The 14,326-nt window shown below is 47.0% G+C and overlaps 1 protein-coding gene across 5 annotated transcripts in view; it reads right to left on the bottom strand.

Annotated features, from left to right (window-relative positions):
- Positions 1 to 6,544: 6,544 nt before the first annotated feature.
- LOC8051749 (focal adhesion kinase 1) overlaps positions 6,545 to 14,326 on the bottom strand; it is a 49,171-nt gene continuing 41,389 nt past the window's right edge. For 4 of the 5 annotated variants that reach the window (XM_040504595.2, XM_040220613.3, XM_040504597.2 and 1 more), the window contains 3 exons: positions 13,767 to 13,967; positions 11,317 to 11,397; positions 6,545 to 9,793 (listed from right to left, as the gene is read on the bottom strand). In XM_040504595.2, the coding sequence (XP_040360529.2) occupies positions 9,440 to 9,793; positions 11,317 to 11,397; positions 13,767 to 13,967 (636 nt within the window). In that variant the 3' untranslated portion in view covers positions 6,545 to 9,439. The remainder of the gene's footprint in view (positions 9,794 to 11,316; positions 11,398 to 13,766; positions 13,968 to 14,326) is intronic. The other variant, XM_042286781.1, reaches the window with a different exon arrangement.

Genomic DNA, 14,326 nt, shown 5'->3' on the forward strand with positions numbered 1-14,326 from the left:
CTGTGTTATTTAAAACCTTTCTCAAATCCTGTATATGAGACTCGCTGAATTTCATCTTATGAGCGGGGAATGCCCATACCATTAGGCTATTATTTGTGGTCAAATATTTTCGACAGTTAAGACCTTTGTAGATTGACACGGCTGAGTGTATGATGCCGTTAAAATATCAACGTAAAAAAAAAAAAACACGAAAAAAAAACGTTCCAGTGGCATTTGTTCTGTCACGGACAGACCCACCAAAACAGCTTTCATTTGTTTGTTTTTGTTCCCAAAAACAGTACAATGCGGTCTTAAAACCCCCAAGAAATTATATTCGCCATAGAACACGAAAGAAAAGATAAAACGCGGCGATTTAGCCGCCACTAGCGTCTGGGATCTACGCAGGCTGCCACAGCTCACTGACTAGAAAACCCACAGCCCAGCGGAGTCGGGTAACACTGACGTACACACTCAAAACCAGGGATGCGCGCTGTAAATCGCTTCCTTCGAGACTGCCGCTGGAAAGGTCTCCTTGTGTCGTACCGCAGGAAAGGCTACAAGCGGGAGCTCCTTGCTCTAGGGCACATCTCGGCGGCACAAGCTCTCGTGCACCAAGGGCAGCTGCCAACGCTATGAGCTCGCGCTTCTAGCCTTCGCTGCGGTACAACATAAGGTGAAACGGAGTATAGAGCACTTGCTGCACGAGCGCTCGTGCAGCCGCCGCGGCTTCATTCAAAGCGACTCGCGCTTTTAGCACGCGCGGCTAACAATAGTCCATACTAAGGTAAACGAAGTATAGTGCGGGGGAGTATACCTAAAGACAAACGCAAACACATCGCAAGGCTTTAAGTATACCTGGCAAGCTTGCAATTACACGTGCTGTCCACACGAGCGACACGCGCTTGGCGGCCCAAGGATCCTTTTGTGACGTAACAACTGGTCGGAGGTTTTTCGTGTTTTCTCACGCTTAGTTACATCTTCAGGGGAAACGAACATGATATTTAGATTCCCGAGATAAAAATACGTCAGAATTCACCTCTAACTCGTGTTTTTATTTGTTTCAATTAGTGTGTCAGCTTCTCTTTAATTAACCAACTTTTAGTTAATTATTCGACTTATCGACTTCCACCTTATCGGACCAGTAACATGTCTATCTTTCGCCACGCGATCCCGCTCCTGGCCATACCCACACGCAGAAAGCGGGAGCTTGAACTTGTATGGACGGTCAGGGCGCCATCCTTACATTTTTTTTTTTAGCCTTTTCATTACGCCGTTAAAAAAGAGGCCGGTGGAGGGGGGGAGGGGGCGCCACGGCCGGAGTTTGCTCAGCGCACTTGATGGTGTAGAGCCGTGCCTGCTATTAGCTAGTGGTAAACGCCGTAATACTATGACCTCATAGCAAATTGTGGACAGCCGAAGAGTATTTTACACACAACGGCAGCGGCCAGAATAAAAAAAAAAAAGTGTTGCTTGTATATTTACAGTTTTGATGTTAGTACACCGCAACGTGTAACCGGTATCTTAGCTGTACATAAGAAATTTAGCCAGTGCAGTACAGCCGCTAACCTAGGGCTCTTTAACATGCACCAGGTAGTGGCGATTACGTGTCGACACGAAACTCATCCAGATCGAAACGGGACCCGGAATATAACGTTGAAAGAATTGACATCCTTATACTTTGGCACTGTTCATCTTGTCACAAAGGACAGAAAACACACATCCTTCCTTCAAAATGTTGCGATTCCGCCGCGTAGTCGCGAGGCAAAAATTAGAACATTCCGAGACCTGCAGCCGCGAGCGGCGACAATGAGAACCACGCGGATTGACGTCAATGGGGGACTTGTACAACGATAGCAAGTTGTGCGAATACCTGCTCGATAAAAGGTAACTTTTCTATAAATCCTGTCGATCCAACATAAATATAAATGCGTCAAAAATCTGGTATCATCGACAAAACTTTTATTATACGGAGTTTTAGTGGGCTGGCGGTTTTGTGTGCCTAAGATAGATGATCTTAGGCCCACAAAACTGTCAGCTCTATCTGCTACCGCGAGCAGCCGCCAGACGCCGGAGGGGGACGGGGACAGACGCGGACGGGGATGGCCGGACCCGTACGAGACTTTCCTCCTTCGCCAGCACGTGGTCACGCGGTCGCGAGCGGATGAGTTCTCGGTGCTCATTAATGCCGGAACCCCGCACGACCCCCTTGACGTAATAACGCACGTGACTCGGAAGATGGCGAACGAGTTGAGAGGTGCCGAAAACCTCAATCTTTGTCCATTTTTAAAGTAAAAAGTAGGACATGCAGGTAAAAGCGGTTTTCTTTTGTTCTTCAGAAAGGTCGAGACACCAACTCCCAGAGGCACTGATATTGTTGCAGTTTCACTCTTGTTGGTGGTAGACTGGTGGCAGCTGATAAAACCCGTTTGCTCTGCTGACGTCTTACCCCTGGTCAGCTCAGTTGGTAGAGCGCTCCACTGGAAATGGAGAGGTCCCGGGTTCGATACCCGGAACAGGCGGATTTTTTCGGTCGCGCACCAGTCACCTACCTAGCTGCGTTTGGAGATTTGTGTCTCTCCTCTTGCTCCGCTTCTCCAGGGATTTTTTTCGCCATTCTTGCCCAACTCGCTTGCACCTTTGCATTTAATTGCATTACAATCGATTATTAATTATTCGTGACGTCACAGGCGCGCAGCCACCTGTGACGTTACACGTGGCTGTAACGCCATGACCCTATCGACCCGCTAAATTTTCCCGCCAAATTTAGGGGAAAACTTTCCCGCCAACATTTGGCGGAAAAATTCCAATGAAAACACGTGGCGTCACGTGACGCTACCGACTAGACCACGCGCACACACTTGAACGGCTTGGGAAGGAGCGCGGGTTTAATGAGAAGACTTTGCAAATTAGGGCCCATGAAACGAATTTTAAGCTGGGATAAATGCATTTAGACTGGGATTTTACTAATAGCATATCGGTTTAGTGGGACAAAAGAAAGAAGGTAGAAAGTCAAAAGCCTGATTTTCAATACGCAAATTTGAAAACAAAATGGACTTTTTCGTACCTCCTCCCCTTCGAAAGCTATCTGCCTTTTCTCCGATATATCTGCAATACTAAAGCGCGTCACCCGGCCCAAACGCACGTCAGACGATACCGGACCTCACTCCTTAGCTGACAGTGCGGTGGAAGCAATGCGCTTGCCGGATCAATTGGCCGCCTTCCTCTCACCACCTGACCTCACTCTCTGCACATGGGTATGCGCGAGGGAGCGTGATCACCTGGATAAAGTGCGTGTGGCTGTGTCACCGAGCACGTAGCTTCCACAGCACTGTCAGCTTCGGGGCGAATGGAGTGGGGAAAGCAACTTATGTTCGAATTTTGAGCAACGGGCTAATCTTCTAGGAGGAGAATGGCGGTGTCCGGGTACACAAACGAGGATCCGAGCTAGAGGGGAGTCCCTCCTTTCCGTCTTCTTTAACTTTGGGTACAATGCGCGATGTGTGAGTTGAGGAGGAAAGCTAAGGAAAAAGTTGAAAAATCGTTTCACGACCCCTTTAAAGGCGAAGCTTAAAGGGACACTGACAGGGTATTTATGCTCGCCGAGGTTTTTAGTTGTACGTGACATATGAGAGCTCAACTACCCAGAACAGAATTTGCGGCTCGAAATTTGGTTTCTTTCCGCCCGAAAACCGCCGATCAAGAACTGGCCGGTTCGAGTCTCGCTCACTCTCTTTTTCGCGGTCACGGGCCGTTTTCTAAGGTATCGATGCGACCACCAAATTTAATCAAAGTCGTGGGTCACTGAAGGCACAGACTCAATATTAAAAATATAAAAAATATGAAACCCATTTTTTGTGGCTTCTAAAAAGCTGTAAATACGTTGGTTGAAAAAGAAAAAGTTCCACAGACAACCGGAAGCATTCTGTGCGTTCGTCGTTTCGCGTATCGTGGGACTCGCGGGGACGGCGATGGCAGCGGACGACGGGCATGGGACCTCTATTTCAGAACTGTCGTTCGCGGTACCGGCGAATTCCGTCTACCGTTAAAAGAGAAATTTGGGACTGATCAAAAGAATTGGTATTCATCCCGTACGACACGCCCGGCCACCAAGCCGATTTGCACGAAGACGTCGCCAAGCCGTCGCCGAGCCGTCGCTCCCTTCTCGTGGCTGAAGACATCGCTGGCGCAAACGTCAAGCACGACGTGTCTACTTCGAGTTGAATATGCACGCGTACGATTTCTTCACTAGGTGCGAATGTCCCCAAAACTTGGTGCTTCCCGACTTCGACCCGGGAGTGCTTTTGCTAGAGAAAAATCGACAGCAAACTTTCCAACTTACAGTTTACCGGCTGAATTATTAGTAAGGAAAGAGATCCGCCAGTAAAGAGATGCCCCAGTAGCTCAGTGGGAAATACGTCCGCTTCACGCGCGGTGGGTTCGATCCACCGTGAAACTTTTTTTTTTTATTCTCAATCATTTTCTAATGTTTACATATCTTTTTTTTTTTTTTTACAGTCATTACTGAAGAAACAAACAAAAAATAACAAACAAATGTTGTGGACGATACTTCGCTGAATTAAATGGTATGGGATTTCCGTTTTGACACCTGCGAACTCAATGTAATCACTTTCCACAAAATGCAAGGAGCATATAAATCAGGTAGCGTCCGCTTTCCGAGGTGCCCGTATATGTTCTACAGGAATTGCTGCCAGCCATTGGTCCCGATCCCGTTGATTTTTCGGAAACTCTGTCGCACAATGCCACTTTTTTTCGGATGCAGGACGTGTGAGCCAGCTCTTCACGTAACATCTTGGGTGTATTCTTTTCGGAGCCGATCATGGAAATTCACCACGGGCACTCACTACTCATCTCCAACTCCTCAATGTACAAAACAACTCATCTTGGAGTACAGAACAACGAGCGGAACATACATAACTGCAAAAGAATCCCACGGCGAACGGTTCCGCATGTCGTCTGCTACCGGGGAGAAAAAAAAAAAAAAAAAAATGCACGGTCGGGTGTAGCCACGTGACTTCCGCCACTCACTCTCTTCTCTCCACTTCTCCGACCTCCGTCGGGTTTCGGTTTCGGTTTCGAGCAGTTGCGTCTTTTGGCTTTATTAAAAAAATACGCTACTCTGTTGCAAAATATTAATTGGGTAGTCCTCCGACACGATAATGAAGCGCCTGGCAAAAAATTAAAAAAATATTTTGGGGGGTGTCAGTGTCCTTTTAAGCGTCCTCCAAGTTTTTGCGAAAATTGCGAAGGAAACTTTATCCTCAATCAGAAGTCACAAATGAAAACCCAAGTTTTCCAGGGAAGAGGAAAAACAACCCGTTATTGTGGATCATCGGGATATTTAATAATGAAAAAAGCAAGATACAAACAAAATCATTCTTACTTCGCTCTTGCCAAAATTACCCACAAGGCTAAATGTTTTTATTTTATTAGTAACTTTTGATTGAGGCAAGTGTTTCCTATGGATATTTCCACGCAGCAAATCTACCACCAGGCCCCCCCTCCATGGTACAGTGCCATAGCATGCAAAGCGGGTTAGTTCCACATGAACCAAGTTGCACAGTGCATTTACAACAATGCTAGTCTTTCTGGAAATGTGGGCCCCACGAAGGGCCCCCAAAACTTGTTTTTGAGAGGGGGGGCCAACTAGACCCCCCCCCCCCCCGGGCCGGGGGGGGGGGGGGGGGGCAGTGCCCTTGGTATCTCAAACTAGACCCCCCCCCCCCCCCCCAGGGCCGGGGAATCAGTGCCCTTGGTATCCCTCAGGCGCCGCCTGCCATGCCCGGTGCTGGGTGTTTCGGGGGGGGGGGCAAAACATGCCTTGCCCCTCCACTCTGAGAGCTGGGGGGGGGCAAGCGCCCCCTTGCCCCCCGGTTGGTACGCCCATGGACCGACCACTTTGCGACTCCTTGCTTACTGGAGAGATGAATGACGACTGAGCCCTTTAAATCGGGCGGCAGCTTGTGCCACCTAGCCGAAGCTTTTTATTTTTTAAGCATCACTTCTTTACTGTGGGCTTGAGTTTTGGGGCAACCTGATAGATGGCACCAGTGTGCTCTCGAGTAATCATCATCACCATAAGCGGTCACACCTAAATGGAAAGGTGTGAGTGAGGCAGCCCAACACCACCTAGATAAGCAGAAGGCCTCCGCACCATCGTCACAATCGGATAGATTGAGGCCAGAGATTCGGCATGAGTGCTGAGCCAGTGCTCGGCTCGTGTTTAATCAGCGCATCAAAGGTCGGACTCGGGCCCAATAGCAGAGTTAGCGCGATCCGACTCTGATGACGTTTCATGAAGGGAGGGGAGGCGATGCGGAGGCGGTGACAGGTCAAGAACGAAGTGGAAGCTCCTCCCACCTCTTTCCACTTTAGTAGAGCGAACAATGAAGAGGAGGCGACCTCCTCTCCACCGTTCGCTCTGCTGAAGTGGAAAGGGGTGGGAGGAGCTTCCACTTCGTTCTTGACCTGTCACTGGCTATAGGCGGTGTTAGGCAGCCTTGAGAGAAAACACAGCACAATGCGAATAACACAGTGGGCCATAGCGTTGCTTTTGCAATATACACATATATTTGCATATACTTTGTAAAGTATGCTCATAAGTTTGGTCGCGGCGATAATTTATTATGATATAGCATGCAGCAACATGGGCCCTGCTTTCTTAAACTTCTCCAGCTCTCATCTTAAAAAAAAAAAAAAGCAACAATACACACACACACACGCACACACACCTACCCTTGTTCTTTTTTATGGATGACACTCAAGATTGCAGCTCGTGACACCACCTTTGCCTTTTAGCTCCACTCGTGCCGGTACACTTCAATTCTGAGGGATGTTCAATTCAGTCGACGGAAAGAGCAAATTCGATCAGCTTCGCAACATGCAAGGCACATTCTTTTCAACAGTAGCGTCATCAATCCTACAAGACTAGCCCGGAGGGGATATTGACCTTTCAGTAGCTAGCAGGAGGCTTACGCTAAGGTACAAGTTTGTACTTCCCTCACGACGGGCGGCCATTTAAGGGCGACGTCATCGTGCAGCTTGCCGAAAAATCTTGCTACCCGAAAAACGAACTTCCTCAAAGCCTCATGCTGCTAACTGACATCATATCAAGAGACTTTGCCCAGAGAAGGCAAAGTTTCTCGGCAAAACACTTGCTACTGATGCAAGTACCTCCTACTAACTTCTGCTACTTTTGTGCTTTGTCTGAAAAACCTCTGTAGCGCCGTATTACCGCTGAAATGGCCGAAAGCCACCATTTTAACTGCGTAGCATTTACAGGGCGAGCTTTTTTCGCTTTCGCATCTGTGCCAGGATGTAAATTCGACCACGTCACAGTGGCGTCACAGTCACGGTGGTGTGACGTCGCACGACACCGTCACGTCACATTGTAATGTCGAGTTACGCGACACTGCAATGCCACGCGACAGACGTAGCTGCACAGTGAGAACGACGGGCACAGAGAGGCAAAAGGGACCTACAAATGCTACATACTTCGAGCGCCTTTGAAATGTATACCAAAGAGACAGGCGGTTCCTATCCCACATTCTCAAGAATGCACTCCGATATTTAGTAGACTGACACAGAGTCATCCCGAACAAAGTGTTTGGGAATCTCTCTTTAAAACACCAATCTCGTTCTTTGCGAAGATGCGGCGGCAATGCACATTTATATATAGTACTCTAGTTTTCATCCTTCCGTTCGCGTTCTTCCTTTTTCCTTTTTTCAGACGCAGTCATCCTGTCTCTCTTCGAGGCCAAATGCCGAGCGAAATCTCATTCCGACACAAAGAACGGCACAACTTCACCCCTGGTCGTCGAAGTGGTGCACTATAACCTCGAAACACGCTATTACACAAGTGATAAAAAAAGGTCAAAAAAGTATTTACAGGACTCGGTGTAATGACATACCTGTCAGGGATGTACATGGCTAGTTAAGGCTGGTTAAGCTGATGTTTACAGGGTGACTAGTCAGTGGTAGTTGGGTATAAAGGACTCTGTTGACGAAAAAGCTGCTACGTGAAAAGAGGTCACTCAGTTGCCTTCATTTTCTTTTCCATTAAAAAAAAAAAACAACCACAAATGAGAAACAATAAACTTTAGGCTCAATGTATGAATTCCCAACTGAAACTAAATTAGGTTTGCGCCCGTCATGGGGGCTGAGGAGGTTATGTTGTCGAACACTTCACGCACTCTCACAAGAGGGTTTAAGTAAGCTGCATTTGCGGTGGCATTAAAAAAACATACCTATAAAATCTGTAATAATAGCTGCTATGAATATGATCTAAAAACGGACAATGTAAAAACGACGGACGACAGTGCAAATTGAAAGCCCCGGACGCGATGTTCGCAGCCCGCCACCATACGCGATGATTCACGACGGTAGGTTAGGACATCGAAGTGATTCGGACAAGCCCGAAGAAAATATCCCGCAAGGTTAGGACATCCTAGTAAGCTCCATTATGCGGTGTGCCGTTAAGAAAAAGATTCCTATCACGCAAACGTAATGGCAAACTGGGCTCGGCGAGACGTCATGATTCAGTGCCGCGATCGTTAGAGCAACAAATTATATTAAACTGGACAGAGCTGCTAACCTTCGAGTAAATAAAAACGCAACAAAAATGGATTTAACCAAACGTTCAACCCTTTCTGCTGAGCAGCAGATGCCGTCGTAAATAAATGCTGTCGTTAAAGTCTAGTGGGACATTTCCTGCCGTTCCCCCCCAACCCCCGCCATTCAAATCTCGAAAAAACAGTCGAGATTGCTTTCACTCTTGTGCACAACCTGAAACCTGCAAACGCCGACATACTGCAGCGTGCAAAGAAAAATATAAGCACGACAAGTCACAGTACTGCCACACCACAACACTCTTCTAGTAGCTCGGCATTTTGGGAACAGAACTGTGGCGATACCGCCGGCTACAAAACGGTTACGGCGAGTTTTCCGACGCTTGGCAATCCAAACTTTTTGTTAGGTGCATGGCACTGCCGAAGCAGATATGCTTGAGACATTGTACTTGTACGTCGTTCGGGCTACTGCAAAAATGAATCGCCAGGCAGTCGGACTAAGCGGGACGAGACCACCTGCAGTGGTCGTTCCGCTTCCGTCGGGAAAACGTGACCCAATTCGCAAGCCGCTGGCTACGGCATTAAACGAGATGTGTTTAGCATAAATGGCTTTTGGGGCCGACCCTCACAGAGCTGCCACCCCTCGCAAAGTGACACCCCAAACTTTTAAAGTTATTTTGACAAAAACTAAATTCAGTTCACGATGCAGCCGGTAACCCTTTTGGGGCAGCCACAGTTCCAATCAAGCCACGTCGCATCGCTGCCGTCAAGGCAACGTTGAAACCAGACTGCGTTGCCGACGTTGACGGGGCATTGTAGCCATGTTGTGTCGCCAACGGCCAGGCAACATCACAATAACGTCGCCTCACCGACATTCAGGCGACGTCATAGTTTGGCTCGAGGTCGTTTCCAGCCGTCACCAATGGGGAAGGTGCCGAGCAGACGACTTCGTCGCCATCCAAGGTAGGCGATAAAGAAGCTGCCTGTCCGTTCCTGCTCGTAGCCGAAGCCAACGGCGAGGTCGGAGACGTTGGCACTTGTATCCGAAGTCGCACAGAGTCGACGACATCCAGAAGGTTCTTGGCGTCCAGTGCGAGCGCATGCGCTGACCCCAACATGCCCTTGCGGTATTCCGCGTCCAGAGTCGTCTTTGAGTACTTGACAGCCAACTTCATGGCTTGAACTAGATTTGCCATGTCTTTACTGAGGACGCGATGTGCCATCTCAACCTGTACAATGGAACGACACCAGCATGACATAAACCACATGCCCTCACTAACTTCTAGAGTGACTTTTGACCTTGTTTTCTTATGGGTCTAACATCATCTACCTACATCATGAAGTTCGAAAATCAAAAAATTCTTTGCGTCCACATTTGATTTTATATAAAAAAGCTACCAGAGTCCCAGTCTTTCCCTTCTTAGTGCCAATTCAATTGCACGTTTTATAAAAAAAAAGCAGGATGCAAATAATTTTTTTATTTTTAGCCTTTGCGACGTAGGCATGTATATCACGTTCAAGCCATTAAAAGCTAAGTCAAAAATCACTTTAGTGCACTTTTACAACTGCATAAAAAATTATCGGCCTCACCAAATGTATTCCTCAAGGCAGTTGAGAACTTGAGGATGCCTAGCATAAATAAGCCCTATAATTTCTCCAAATTTCTCCAATAGAGAAATTCCGGAATTCAGACTGGCCAATTTGATCACTATCATCATCTGAAAAATGGGATATCTGCTATACTAATGGCGGCCTTCCGTTCACTGACGGAGGAAGAAGTTGAAGATTCTCCTAAACAGATGACTCAAGGCCTGTACATTCTAGACGTTAGCGCGACGTGAAGCAGGAGTCGGATGCAAGAGCTGCGTAAGCATTAATTTCTAACTCGGTCCTAGTCAATCTGTTAGTAGCACACACTCGGCTTCAAAACCCCTTGATGTAAAGAACTTTGTCAAGGCGTCTATGTGGGTTGGCGCTTCATTCTGACTGGTTTCATCTTTTTCGACATCAACACTGAGAGATAAAAAAATAATTAACTGTACAGTGCAGCGCACATTCTCGTTTACCGTTGACTTGCGAAAGTGACGGTGCTTCATAAAATACTGCAGACCACAGGCTCATTGCCACCATTAGTACGGTAAAAGTTAAACTGCCATTTGAGTTGCCAGATGGCACTGAATTGCGGAAAGGGTCTATTATACTAGAAAGACTTCCCTGAGCATGTAAGCCAAGCAAGGAAGTTCTGCATGGTGGCTTTTTGTAGGAATGAGCCTCGATACACACATACAGCTACACCGATAAACACTGGCCATGCTACATTTGAAGGTTTAGCAAGCAGGTTGACAGTTTCAATTGAAACTCCCTAAAGTTTTGTAAGCTCGTCAAAACTCTCTAACAATTCTTTCTCAGTTTCCCTCATGGATACCGGACATACCAAATCGGCTCCAGAAGAAGACAACTCAGAACCAAACGTTAATTTCTCAAACTTAATTTCTTGTTCTGGGGGCTAGACCAGCATAAAGACATTCCCGACAACAACTAAATCCTCTCTTCCAAGTACCATAGCATGAACTCACTCCTATAAGATTAGGTGAATAACAAAAATCAGCATCCTCTTGTCGCCACGTTCAAGCACATTTGACCAGCACACTTATTTTCCACGCGACCTTCGACCATTTAAACTGAGAAAAAGACACGCAGTTGATTAAGTTAGGGCAAAGTTACACCCCCTCAGTGAGCATGAACATCATACCTCTTTTTTGGACCAAAGTGGAAAGAAGGTCATAAGCTCGTCAACGCTGGCCAGCAGGTTTCGAAGTTCAATGCCGACGTTCTGGAAGAAGCGTATTGCAGCTATGAGCACAGAAGCACCAAACACTAAGGTACGGATGTGCCCGCTGCACGACACAGTAAGCTTAAAAGCTACGTCGATGCTTCGTTGCAAATAATAATAATAATAATAATAATAATAATAATAATAATAATAATAATAATAATAATAATAATCCTTTATTTGTATAATGCCCCAGAACAACCTATTGGTTACAGTGTGGTAGCACATAAAAAATATAAAAAGAGAAAAAAACAACAAAAAAAACACCTAAAACAGTACACAATCTGCTCAAGTGGGTAAGTTGCACTGCACTAAACTCTTTGCCTCAATGCTGTCATAAGGTGTTAGGTTGCCCTTGTTCGGCTTTGCTTCCTCACAGCTTCTGCGTTCCTCCCAGCTTCCCTGAAAATTCTGTCAGTGTTCCTCGCGTTTCACGACATCAAGATTTCGACAAGACATAATTTCCAGAGGAGCGCACGAGGCATTTCAGATTAGGAACAAAGGCAAAGATTCTGTAAGCGAAGTGCTCACAGCCCCATCAAAGAAAGAGTATATGAATATGCCAAAAAGGGTTCACAAGGATATGACCAGGCACTCCCACAGCGTGCAAACCAACGCCTCGAACCCACTACGGTTAGCAAAAGTCAGTCTTTCGACGTCTCATGTCACAGTTTACTGCAGAGGTACGGCTTGGTGCTGGAAGTTTGGAGCGAAAATTCTTTGGCATTATAAAGTGTCTTGTAAATCCGTGGAAATTGCAACCGTGTCGCAACGCGACTGTCTTACTGGGTTTTGTCGTAGCACGTTTGGTTCTTAGAAACCTGTCAAGAAGGGAAATGGTGGTAATTGACATCAAAAGTCCAGCTGCAACATGATCCATCAAAAACCAAGAACTAAAATTATCCTGATCTTACAGACAGAGTCTGCATACCCGGAACATATTTCCGCAGCATTCTTGGGGGCATGTGGAAGACTTTGCAGTTATTCTTTTAATTTATATTTTCTTTGGTTGTACGACTAGCAACTGAGGGAGAGGAGAAGGAGACAAAAGTGCGCAGGGATCTCGGAATGCCAAGCCCTAGCTGATATTATTAGTGGGTACATGTAAAGCCTTTGTCTCTGCTCACTGTTCGAATTCAAATGCCCAACACAAGAGGTCAGCGTTCAGTGTTCCGACGTTCCGACCAGAGCTTGGTGCTCTGACGTCCTCGCAAATTCTCGTCTCCTGCTCTCCCTCACGTAGCATGGTCGCGTGACATAGTCACGTGGTTACCCACACACTTCCTGCCCTTGATGTGGGTGGACTTTCTCTTCTTCACAAGTCTCCCCTTTGCCGCAGTGGTAGGGTGTCGGGCTAAGTATCAGGGGATCGTGGAACTTCGTTCTTTCCTCTCAATTAATTATTACCTATGTCTTCTCAATTATGCATTCTTTTGTACAGATTGATGTCTGCAGTATGTTTCGTACTGCACAGGACAGAGGACACTTCATAATGATTTCTGTGTCGTTCCGTCACGCTTTCCTCGGGGACCTTTGTGTTAATATATCAATAGATCAATCTACCTGGTTAGAAAGGTAAAAATGAAGACACTGTTGTGGGCAATCTACCACGACATTTTGCAGGCGGTGCCATACAGCACTTGTCGACTTGCATGTGCTGCCAACAGATGGCGCAAGTTGAGACACGAGAGGATGCGGCACCTCTACCAACTGGAACAAGAAACGGGGTGCCCATGAGGAACCTAGAAATCTGTTTTCATGTTTAGCTTATTTAAATAAAGATCGCCCCACTTTGAAGATTGTACATTAGAGAGACACTCGCCGTGCTGAAGAAACTGCAGTACAATTTTTTTGGAAGATCGTCGGCTAAGCTTGGCTTTGGCATGCCCTCCAGCTTCCGAAATCTGTCGGCAGCATTCCGAAGACATCACGCGTCGTCTGCGAAATTCGGCCATAGATTGTTTGACGTTGGTTTTTTATTCTACCCTTTTGAACAAGGTGAAGTCATCCGTGAATATTTTCACTCCAAACTACCACTACGTAGCCAAAACCTCCATAGTAAATCACAGCGCGATATGCTAAAATCGATTTTTGCAGGCTGTGGATGCTTCTACTTGTTTTATAATGAAACTTGAGTTGTGAGCCTGCCTCGTATCATTCAACCTGCCTTGTCCCCGTCTCTTTTGGTGCCTTTCCCAAAATTTTATTGACCAAATCTTTGCAATTAACCCCTTTATTCTGCAATGATTGCGAGTTCAGTGAACGCGTAATGCGTGAGACGACCGATGTCCATCCATAGACAAGAACCATCGGCAGAAAGTGAGGGTAGAGAGCGTCCCCTTAGACACAGATGACGTGTTAGAACCCACCTTGACGTAGTCCAAGTAGTCGTCCACCCTCGCCTCCGTCACCCCTTGCGAGAGGACCATGACCGACCGGACAACCCTGGTTGTGCTCTCATAGACCCGGTCGTCCGTGCGGTCCATCTCCACGGTGGGCGGGTGGTGCCGTGACGGCTGCGAAGCGGTCAAGGGGGCCGTGGCCGCCTCCGACCTCTGAATCTGGCACTTCTGCAGAAAACCGAGAATGGTCGCACACGCGCAGAAAGGCATCGGGTATGCCCTCCTTGCTGAGAAGTGCGCATTTCCCCCTTTATGCGGCGAATTGAGGTACTTGCAAGAAGCGAAAGTATGCAGGTGAGCTGGATGGAAAACACAAATGATCTAAATCTCGAGACGGAGAAACAAAAAATTAAAGGATGGCACAACACTAAACGTGCGTTGCACTGTCCGCTATTTCCCTTCTTCATACCTCGAGGCTTAGGTTCCCGATGAGGTGCTTGTACGTGCGCTCGAGATTGGTTACTCGTCGTCTCATGACAGCGAGTGTGTATTTCACATGAAAAAAGCACAACTCCCCTTCCACCAAG

Source organism: Ixodes scapularis, unplaced genomic scaffold (genome assembly GCF_016920785.2).
Source record: "Ixodes scapularis isolate PalLabHiFi unplaced genomic scaffold, ASM1692078v2 PGA_scaffold8__174_contigs__length_109621045, whole genome shotgun sequence".
Classification (NCBI taxonomy): Eukaryota; Metazoa; Arthropoda; class Arachnida; order Ixodida; family Ixodidae; genus Ixodes; species Ixodes scapularis.